At 53.2% G+C, this 10,757-nt stretch overlaps 1 protein-coding gene across 2 annotated transcripts; it reads left to right on the forward strand.

The window, feature by feature from the left end:
* The first annotated feature begins 4,555 nt into the window (after positions 1 to 4,555).
* Positions 4,556 to 10,660, forward strand: KIAA2013 (KIAA2013 ortholog). 2 transcript variants are annotated; one of them, XM_019639855.1, is made up of 3 exons: positions 4,556 to 5,773; positions 7,713 to 8,566; positions 9,347 to 9,970. In XM_019639855.1, exons 1-3 carry the CDS (start codon positions 4,741 to 4,743, stop codon positions 9,518 to 9,520), a joined length of 2,061 nt encoding a protein of 686 aa, XP_019495400.1. In that variant the 5' UTR covers positions 4,556 to 4,740; the 3' UTR covers positions 9,521 to 9,970. The 2 variants fall into 2 exon arrangements, with proteins under 2 accessions (XP_019495400.1, XP_019495401.1); XM_019639856.1 differs by lacking the exon at positions 9,347 to 9,970 and adding an exon at positions 9,977 to 10,660 and having other exon boundaries at positions 4,561 to 5,773.
* The last annotated feature ends 97 nt before the right edge of the window (positions 10,661 to 10,757 follow it).

Consider the following 10,757-nt stretch of genomic DNA (forward strand, 5'->3'; position numbering starts at 1 on the left):
TTGTTACCTGTAGTGCACTTAGAACTGCCCCGTGACAAGCTCTCAGTAAGACTCAGCTCCTAGAATTTTATTAGTCCTTCCCTAAACCCATACGCGTGAGAGTCTGAGGCCTGAGTAGCGAGGGGTGGGTAGGAGTGTGTTGAGAGGCATCCACACCACTGCCAAGGCCCTCCTTGGCTGCTAGAAATGCAGAAAGTGCAGCACCCCCCAAAAAAAGGGGTGGGTGGGGGCGGGGAATCACTTAATCGGCTGTATGTCGCCAGGAGGCAAAGGGAACCTCTGAGCCACGGAAGGTCTTGCTCCTGAGGTCTCATTGATGAATGAGTGAATGAATGAATGAATGAATAAGAGAGAAAGAAGTTAAGAAAGAAATTGTTTAGGGTCTCTTCACAGGCTGATCTTCTCAAAGCCCAACAATCAACTCAAGGATCTCTAGAACAAGGGCTCCTGGAGCAGATGTCAGCTAGCGGCATCCATCTCTGGGGGAAGAAAAGAACCCTCCCTTCCTCTGAAGAGACCCTTAGATCCAGGGGCTTCTTTCCAGAGGATTATTAGGCTCCAGAGGAATGGGTGGTGGGTGCAACCCTGGTAGACAGGGGCTGCCCCCTCCCAGGGGAACAAAGGGTCAAGGAAGGAGGAATGTCATGAATGTCCTGAATGTCATAAGCAAGCCATGCGTAGGTGTTGAGAAAAGAAATCAACAGTACCTAAGACTGCTTCGGCAGAGAAAACATTCTCAGGATGGTGTTTAGTGGAAGAAGCCATATACACAGTATGACCCCACTCAGTAAAAATATATTCTTACAGATACAATGCATAGAGACAATGATAAACGATAATGACATCCAAATGTTTATAGTGATTATTTCTGGTTGTGGAGGGGGGGGAGAGGGGAGAAATATATATATGTTTGCCAGGTAAGTTTTTAGGATTTTTTTTTTATATAATGAGTATATACTATTTGCACAAACCAAACACCAACACATGTTATTTTTGGAAGACGGGTACAATTTCTGGGAACCTGGGAGATCGTCTCATGGTACAAAGATTTATTTATTGTACAGATGGTAGAAGTGAGGCCGAGAGGGATCCGGGGGCAAATCCAAGGTACAAGGCAAATAAAGAGAAGAAACACGAGTGCAATGCAGGGCCTCTACCACCCAACTGGGATCCAGGGCAGGGAGTTTCTGCAGCTGGGGACAGAAGTTGGTGCCAGAATCCACCGGATGTTTTTGAATTCAGGAGGAGACAGAATGAAATTCCAGACCCTTAGAGGAGGAAATGGGGGAGAATGAATATATGTCTCCGGCTCAATTCTCAAAGCTTTTTCATTCCATGTGCGCAACAGCCCTTCAAGTTAGGCAGTATTGCCCCATTTGTGAAATGAGGAAATGGGGGCTCAGAGAAGTGAAGCAACCTGCTCAAAGTCACACAGCTGATGTAGGACCACAGTAAGGGAGGCAGCTTTGGAAGCTGGCTCTAATTCCCCATTTGCTGGGACCCAGGGCGAACCTAAATGGTGATTTTCTGTGAACAGAAAAAATCCTTGGGCAGCGAGGTTCCCATGGCCCAAGTCTCCAGAGTCGTTGCAGATCAGGAGAGGGAAGGAATCTTGAAGGCTGCCGGCCTCCCCCAGAGAAAGTCACCCTGGCAATGCCTGCCCTCCACGCCTTTGGTATTTATATCCTGTTCCCTTCATTAGATTTTTAGAACTTGAACCTAGTCCAAGCTTCATCCAAAAGGGGAGCCTGTCTCTTTAAGAAGGGTGGCTGTTGCCCAGATGTTACTCCTTGTACGTGCTGCACGTGTTGTGCACTGTTAAAGGCGCAGGACCCCACTTTTCTGGGACGATGCAGAAAAGATAGCTGGCCTGGAGAGCAGTTGTTCAGTGCCACAGGGGCTTTTTTCACTTTCCTTCTCTTCTTTTATCCATGTCCTTTCTTGGCCCAGAGAAGAGCTATGGTCTCAGTGGATGGATAGCCACACTCTGTGCTGCCAAATGGGCTGTCAGGGCGCCCTCATCCCCCTCTCTCTTTACACCCATCAATTAGTCCCACTGGCACTTAGCCCCTTAATAATAATAATAGAAACAGAATTTCCAGGCTGTTCCCTTAAGTGAAAAAGTAAGATGCAAGTGCACATCATATGCTACAATGTCTGTAAAAGAAAAATAATATAGATGTATTGTATGTCTATATATCTGCAAACAAATAGAATATCTGAAAGAGTGTCCAAGGAACCAGTGGCAGCGATTGCATCTGGAGAGAGGAACAGATTGGCTGGGGCCCCAGGAGGGAGGCAGACTTGTCACTCTTCACCCTTTTGCACATTTTGAATTTTGTATTATGTACACATGTATCCTGTTTCCTAGTAAAAATAAATTAAATCATTATTTTAAGCCAGGCACTATGCTAAATGCTTCACGTGCTTGTCCAATTTAAGCCTTAAAGCAACCCTACTCTGTCTCATGATCACCATTTTATGGATAAACCGAGGCCCAGGGAAGTTAGCTGCCTTGCTAGCAAGGGAGAAGGCCACGATTCAAAACCCAGGCAGCCTGATGCTTTGTTGTGGCTATGTTGCTGACCCTTGGCTGTGAGACCCCTTTTCCTGGAGTGTGTGAGAGTGGTGAGGGAGTTAAGAGCACGAATAAAGAGTTTTCCCTTTGACTTAGGAATCTGTTTCTAGGAATTGCTCCCCCAGAAACATTCACACAAGTGGACCAAGATATATGCCTATAACATGGATGCTTACAGTATTAAAAAAATGAAGCGTGAGCGGCTGGCAGCCAGTGTGAGCTGCTGTGAGCTGCAGTGAGCGGCCATCCAAAGGCCGGCAACCGATCTGTCTCAGCCGGGAAGAGCGCAATGATCACAATACCAACATAGGCTAGTGAAGCAACATCCTCCACAACTAGACTGTAGAACAAAAGGACAGCAACTTGTCTGTTCCCCTTCCCTGATTCCCCAATAAAATCTTTAAAATAAAATGATATGGGTTACATTTACCAAGCAAGCACTTACCGTGTGTCATGCACCTTGCTTGCTTTACCTGCATTAAATTATTTATTCCTCAAAAAAATGAGATGGGGCTGGCCTAGTGGCTCAGTAGGTTAAGAGTGCGAGCTTTGAGCAACAGTGTCGCCGGTTTGATTCCTGCATGGGCCAGTGAGCTGAGCCCAAGCTGAGCTGTGGCTGAGCTGCCAGCAGGTGGCAGGATGGCTCAGCTGGTGAGAGCCCCGTGCTCCTAACAATAAGGTTTCTGGTTCAACTCCCACATGGGATTGTGGGCTGCGCCCACCCGCAACTAAAATTGAACACAACACCTTGAGCTGAGTGGCTCCAAGCTGCCGCCAGGTGGCCAGATGGCAACTGGACTTGGGAGCTGAGCTAGCTGCGCCCTCCACAACTAAGATTCAAGGACAAAAACTTGGCTGTTCCCCTTCCCCAATTCCCCAATAAAATCTTTAAAAAAAAAATGAGACACAGGATCATCCCCATTTCACAGGTGGTATCAAGTGTGGTCTGGTCCTTTGCTGTCACCTGTGCCTCCCAAGTACTTCCGCCTCCCTCAGGGGTTTGGGTGGATCCTGTCTCTTAACTGTAGGGCATGGATGGATCCCTGTGCATCCACAAACATATTCTTTGGAGTTTGTGAACTCCCAGTGGTAATTAAGAATTTTGTGTTTTGATAATAACCTTTAAAAAAAAAAAAAGGTAAGGATGCTGTTGGATCATTTACACAGGTACCTCTTCACAGGGCGCTGGCCTTCGAACTCGGCAAACAAATCTGTGTCTGCTCACAGACCACAAGAAGCCACCTCGAATGACCGTTCGGTTTTCAACAGCTGGGTCTGGCTTTGGAACGTCTTTAACCAAAATGAAAACAATCGCCCCATTGTCCGCCCAGGGCTCATATTGAATTTTTTTCCCCACAAACAAAGCAAAATTTCACTTTTGCATTGATTCACAATAAAGCATTTTCAAATTATGAGACTTTAGTGTCTCATGTTATTTAATAAGTTAAAACGCAGGGTTAATATGAGGATGACTTGGTGTGGTAGAGAAATTGACAGTCCTGGACCAAATTTGTGTCCCATATGCCACGCCCGTCTAGGAGAGCTGTCAACAAAACATTTCCTAAGAAGTCTAGCTTACAGTGGTTATTTTCTTTTTTCTTTTCGTCTTTCCTTTCTTTTTAAAATTTTCTGTAGTTTTTTTTTTGCAGTGAGGATCGTCATTTTTACAGAAAAAAAGTTTTGTCATTTTTAATCTTAGGGCTGTTGAATCCATCAGTAGCAAACGGGGCTCAACACGTGCTCTGGCTGGCTGGCTCAGGTGGTTTTTTATTACAAGTGAATTGGATGCTTCCAGTGGCCCCGAGACTTCTCTCCTCCCTTGGACGTCACACTGCAGACCCCGTGCACGCGGTCCAGCCCCCAGCGTGTCCCGTCCCTCCCTCGCTCTGGCTCCGTCTCCTTCTCTCTGGCCCGCCCTTCTCTTCTCCCAGCTCCCTCACCGTTTCCATATGTCGCAAAAGAGTCGGCGACACTTGACGGCCAGCGTCGTTTGACGGCCGGAGGCAACGGAGAAAGAAGAGGAAGCGGCGGTGGTGGCTGCGACAGCGGCCGGAGTGGGCGCCGCGGTCCGATCCTGGGAGTGAGGCGCGGGCGGCCGGGCCGGTGGGCTGGGCGGCGGGCCCAGCGGCCGCCCCCGCGCCGCGCCCGCGCCTGGTGGCCCGATGTGGCTGCAGCAGCGGCTGAAGGGGCTGCCGGGACTGCTGTCGAGCAGCTGGGCCCGCCGCCTACTCTGCCTGCTCGGCCTCCTGCTGCTGCTCCTGTGGTTCGGGGGCTCCGGGGCTCGGCGGGCAGCGGGCGGCCTGCACTTGCTGCCCTGGGCCGGCGGCAAGCCGGGCGCCGCCGAGCCCTCTGCCTGCCTGGAGGCGGCCACCCGCGCCTGGCGCGGCCTGCGGGAGCGCGGCGAGGCTGTGCCGCTGGGCCCTGGAGTGCCAGCCCTGGTGGCCAACGGCTTCCTGGCCCTGGACGTGGCCGCCAACCGACTGTGGGTGACCCCCGGAGAGCGGGAGCCCGCCGTGGCGCCGGACTTCGTGCCCTTCGTGCAGTTGCGCCCGCTGGGTGTGCTTTCCGAAGCTGGAGAGTCAGTGTTGCTGCTGCGTGAAGGGCTGCTGCGCCGGGTGCGTTGCCTGCAGCTCGGGACCCCAGGTCCCGGCGCTGCAGCCGCCGTCCCCGGGCCAGCCTCGGCCTCCGGCCTTGTCACGGGATCCGGCCGCGACTGTGTCCTTCTGCAAGAGGACTTTCTGGCGCACCGGGGCCGACCCCACGTCTATCTGCAGCGCATCCAGCTCAACAACCCCACGGAGCGCGTGGCCGCCCTGCAGACTGTGGGGCCCACTGCTGGCCCGGCCCCCAGGGCCTTCACCAGTACTCTGGAGAAGATCGGAGACCATCAATTCCTCCTCTACTCGGGCCGGTCCACGCCTTTTCCCACGGGGCTGGTGCACCTGGTGGTGGTGGCCGCCAAGAAACTAGTGAACCGGCTCCAAGTGGCTCCCAAGACGCAGCTGGACGAGACAGTGCTGTGGGTGGTGCATGTCTCAGGCCCTGTTAACCCCCAGGTGCTCAAAAACAAAGCAGCCAAGGAGCTCAAGGTGCTCCAGGACTTGGCACGGAAGGAAATGCTGGAGCTCTTGGAGATGCCTGCAGCTGAGCTGCTGCAGGACCACCAGCGCCTCTGGGCTCAGCTCTTCAGCCCAGGTGAGGCCTGGCAAGTGCTTGGTTCGTAGTCCACACCCCACACCAGGGTGACCACGGCCCACCCTGGAGATGCTCCTCCAACATCTGCAGAGGCATCTGAAAGGGGGTAATGGGGGGGGGGTTAAAACTCGGGCTTGGTGTTTGACATGGGGCTGACTCTCCTCCACCACTTGGTGTCATGTGTCCTTGGAACAGTAGAGCCTCCCTCAGAGGGCTTTTATGAGCACAAAGGGTAGGTCTTGTTGTTGATAAGGCCTGATTTGAGAGGAGTGGTTTTGGAGGTCAATTCGTAAAGGATAAAGCAGCAGGCAGAGAGGCCTGGCTGATCCCCAGATTCTTTCTTCATTTCCCCACTGTCTGGATGGTGACAAGCATGGGCTCTTGACCTCCCTCGAGGCCGAGGTGTTCGTACCCAGGCTGTTGCGGCTGCAGCTTCTTCACTGGGAGGTATTGGGATCTCTTTCAGCAGGTGGGCTGCTCCGTCAAATGAAAACTTCTTTCCCCCTTGACTGTTTAAGAAAAGAAAGGTCTATTCTAGATGAAAGAGAAATTTTGGTTTCCAGGGTTCTAGCTGTCTGAATCCAGAGTCTTTAATTCATTCAACAAGTATTGAATGCTTCTGCCAGGGTCTGTTCTTGCATGGGGGAGATGGAAGCGAACAGAACAAGCTTCCTGTCCTCATGGTGCTTGCCGAAATTCTGGATGGGAGGAAGACAAATATTAGAAAAGTGAACATTTGAATAAATAAGATAGCTTTTAGGATAAGAAGTTCTGTGGAGAAAGGTTAAAAACGTGTTTGAGGGTGACAGGAGTGGAGCAGATAAGGGAGTGTGGGAGTGGGGTGGGGCCTCTGTGTAGCTCCAGTTGTCAGGGAGGCCTCTCTGAGAAGGAAACACTGAAGCTGAGACCTGAATAACAAGAAAGCTAGCAGGGCAGAGCCCTGAGACAGGAGCGGGTTTGGTTGGGTGGCCAGTGTGGCTGGCAGTGAGCAAGGGGAGGGTAGAGGGAGGTGAGGTCAGACAAGGGAGGCTGGCGGTGGCCAGATCCTAAAGGGTCTTTGTAGGCGTTGGTGAGAATGGTCAACTTTTTGGATGTGGGATGGCAAGCAGGGCAGAGACACTAGCTGATGCCCATTGTTAAAGATGCCTTTGGCTGCTGTATGCAGACTATAAACTACCGGGGCCAAAGTGGAGCATGGAGACCAGATGAGTGGTGTTTGCAGGAGCCCAGGTGAGGGAGGACAGTGGCTGGGACCAGAGTTGTGACCATGGAGACAGAAGCGGATGGGTTTTGATACTTTTGGAGGTGAAGCCGCCAGGACTTTCCAAGGACCCAGCTGTGGGGAGTGAGAACTTGAGGGTGACTCCTGACTTTTAGGGACCTGAGCAGGTGTCTGGAGACAAGTTGGGGAAGGACAGGTTTGGGGCTGGAAGATTTCAACTGTGTCAGGCTCAAAATGCCGTTTAGACGTCCAGTTGGAGACACCAAGCGGGCTGTTAGCTGGCTGAGTCTAGCGGTCTTGCAGACTTGGAGAGCACGTCCTGTAAAGCTACAGGACTGAGAGACAGATGTGAAAGGAGAGAAGCCCAAGACTGGCCGGGGCGTTGATGACAGTGTTCTGGATGGGGACTGGACTTCTTACTCGGCGCCGTAGAGTTGGCGCCAAGTCCTGGCTGAGTCTGTGTTCTTCTGGGCTCTGGCAGGAGGCCCCACTTTCTTTTAACAGGATTTTAGGTTTCAGGCCCCCAGGGCTCAAGTTGGTCATGTGGGGAAGCCAAGCAGGATGACTTTTTCTCTCACTTGAGGGAGACTGGAACTGCCATTTCCATCCCCAGGGACAAAAGCTTTGTGTCTCCTCTGCTCTCGATCTCTGTTTCATAACCTCAGCCTCCTGACCACGCCGTTCCCTCCTTAACGTTCAACCCTTGTGGCATTACAGGTGTGGAAATGAAAAAGATCACGGACGCCCACACCCCGTCTGGCCTGACGGTGAACCTGACCCTGTATTACATGCTGTCCTGCTCCCCAGCCCCACTTCTCAGCCCCAACCTGAGCCACAGGGAGCGAGACCAGATGGAGTCGACGCTCAGCTACGAAGATCACTGCTTCAGCGGCCACGCCACCATGCACGCTGAGAACCTCTGGCCGGGCTGGCTGTCCTCCGTCCAGCAGATCCTGCAGCTGTCTGACCTGTGGAAGCTGACCCTGCAGAAGCGCGGCTGCAAGGGGCTGGTGAAGGTGGGCGCCCCAGGCATCCTGCAGGGCATGGTGCTCAGCTTCGGCGGGCTGCAGTTCACCGAGAACCACCTCCAGTTCCAGGCCGACCCTGATGTGCTGCACAACAGCTATGCCTTGCACGGCATCCGCTACAAGAACGACCACATCAACCTGGCCGTGCTGGCGGACACCGAGGGCAAGCCGTACCTGCACGTGTCCGTGGAGTCGCGCGGCCAGCCTGTCAAGATCTACGCCTGTGAAGCGGGCTGCCTGCACGAGCCAGTGGAGCTGACCTCAGCGCCCCAGGGCCACACCTTCTCGGTCATGGTGACACAGCCCATCACGCCGCTGCTCTACATCTCCACCGACCTCACGCACCTGCAGGACCTGCGGCACACGCTGCACCTCAAGGCCATCCTGGCCCATGACGAGCACATGGCCCAGCAGGACCCGGGGCTGCCCTTCCTCTTCTGGTTCAGCGTGGCCTCCCTCATCACCCTCTTCCACCTCTTCCTCTTCAAGCTCATCTACAATGAGTACTGTGGGCCTGGGGCCAAGCCCCTCTTCAGGAGTAAGGTATAAAGCCCCTGTGTCTGCAGAGCCCAAGGCCTGGCTTTGTGTTGTCCCGAGTCTAGGAGGGAGTGAGGCCTGGGCAGTCACCGGGTGTCCTTTTAAGCCAGGGCCCTCAGCCCAGAAAGGGGAGCGAGTATGTTCTGAAAGAACGTTAAGCAGTGACTTTCGAGAGGAGCCCATAGGAAGGGACAGCTGTAGAAAGCCAGGTGTGGATAGGTGAGTCCCCTGGCCGCCCACATACAGTTGCTCCCCCACCCACCCCCAGTAAATCTCAGCATTTGAACTTAACTGCAGTAAACCCCTAGACTGACCTGAAGCCTCTATCTAAACTGCTGGTGGGACCCCGCCTCACCCCTGAGGGCCTGTCCACCGCGGCTCACAGGCCTCTCCCTCGCTGAGGGCCAGCCTGAGGTGGTCATCCTGTCGACACAGGACAAGATCTCTCCCCTCCTGTTTCCTGAGACATCTTTGCCTCCGGAAGCCATGGTTTTGACCACAGCTGCTATGGGGCTCTCCTCCGGAATATATGTTAGGGATCAGGATTGGTGACGTGGGAGGCCACCTTCTCTGCCCTGTCACCCAGTGGTCTGTGCTTTCTCAGGGCCAGATTTCCCCGGAGAAAGACCAGAAGGGAGCCCACTGCTGGCAGCCACAGGAGGAAGTGCTGTGGAGGGGGCTGAGCTGGTTTCCCTCACCTCCCTCCCACCCCCTCTCCTCTTCCCCTCTTCCCCTCCTCCCTCCTCCTCCTCCCTTCTCTCGCTCCCCCCTTTCCCCTCCCCACAGGGTAGTGAGAGCAGAGAGGTACATGAAGCTCTAAGAAACACCTCATCACCTCCACAGAGGGCTTTGTGGCCTGGACTTGGAGAAGGAAGTAGCACTCGACCTGAGGGAGTGGGCGAAGGGTGGGAGGCAGGTCTGAGCTCCTCAAGCCTGAAGAACAAATGGAAAATCAGATGAAAAAGAAATGTGCAGGGCCAGCTGTGCTAGAACGCTGCTCATTTGCATTGCGTGGGTTTGCACTGCAGCGGCTACGTCTGTGAAGCCGGCGGGCTGCTTTTCCCTGCTGGTTGGTTGGTTGGTCGGTCGGTGGCTTCTCTGCTCTTAATATGGCATATACCCATCCACCTTGGTTCCCCACATAATCGGGGGACAAGCCAGAGTGCCTTCATGGGGTACTTCCCCATGTCCACACCACAGCAGAGCCCAGTGATTCCTCTGCACCAGCCCGAGGAGTCCCCAAGCCACTAAATCCGTGGTAGTTCTAGCCTGTCCCTGGGTCAGGAGCTGTCTGCAGGGCCAGATCAGAGCCCGGGTGGGGCATCACCGGGGCCGTCGCCTACGTCCCGTCAGGCTTCTGTAGCTGTCCGCAGGGTTGGCAGCCAGCAGTAACAACTTGTTTTGTTAATTGAACAGGAAGACCCCAGTGTCTGAGCGAGCCAACAGTCCTGCTTTCAGCCACCAGTTGCACAAGACACCCAGCATTCAAAGTCCTGCTGCGAACAAGGGATCCTTTGAAAGCACCCACCCTTTGTGCCTTGTTGGGGAGCACCAGTGACGCAGAAGTGCGTGTGGATGTTCAGGACTTTGCATTGGGGAACGGGACGGGAGGGACCAGTGGACTTTTTGTAAGCTTTCGACTCAATAAAACGAACCTATATGGAAAATACTTGAAATTGAACTCACTCCTTCCACTTTCCCCCTTCCTCCTGGCCCAGGAAATAGAACCTCTTTTGAAAAGACTTTTGTGGCTTTTTTCCTAATTTAATGTGTTCCTTCTCGACTGAAATTTTAATTTATTGTTGAGATTTTGCTGGATGGCTTTTGCATCCACCTTAGACAGTGAATCTTGGCGGTGATTTCGCCGCCAGGGCGGTATTTGGAGGCCCCACACGCTGCCTGCGTGGAGGGCATGGGTCTCGGGTCAGCCTCGGATTTGCACATTCTCTCTTCTCATGAGCCTATGGAGAGCTGTGGTTTTGTACTTCTGGGCTTTAGGGGAGGTGTTTAACTTTCTAGTGATTGCTGATTGATTGTTGGGTTTTGAAATACCAAAGCTTTCTTTTGTTCTGTTTTTAAATAAATCTCTTTTAAACTCCATGACCGTTTTGTGTGTGGTTGAAACCTGGAGAGCCTGTGTCCCTCCATCACCAGACTTTGGGTGGTGTCTGAGCCGAAGGGCCAGCCACCTAGCCCC

This window comes from Hipposideros armiger, unplaced genomic scaffold (assembly GCF_001890085.2).
Source record: "Hipposideros armiger isolate ML-2016 unplaced genomic scaffold, ASM189008v1 scaffold_46, whole genome shotgun sequence".
NCBI lineage: Eukaryota > Metazoa > Chordata > Mammalia > Chiroptera > Hipposideridae > Hipposideros > Hipposideros armiger.

Coding starts and splice junctions, on each gene's coding strand:
- KIAA2013 (XM_019639855.1), top strand. CDS start 4,741: ATGTGGCTGCAGCAGCGGCTGAAGGGGCTGCCGGGACTGCTGTCGAGC. Junction 5,774..7,712: donor GGCTCAGCTCTTCAGCCCAG/GTGAGGCCTGGC, acceptor GTGGCATTACAG/GTGTGGAAATGAAAAAGATC. Junction 8,567..9,346: donor AGCCCCTCTTCAGGAGTAAG/GTATAAAGCCCC, acceptor CCCTCCCCACAG/GGTAGTGAGAGCAGAGAGGT.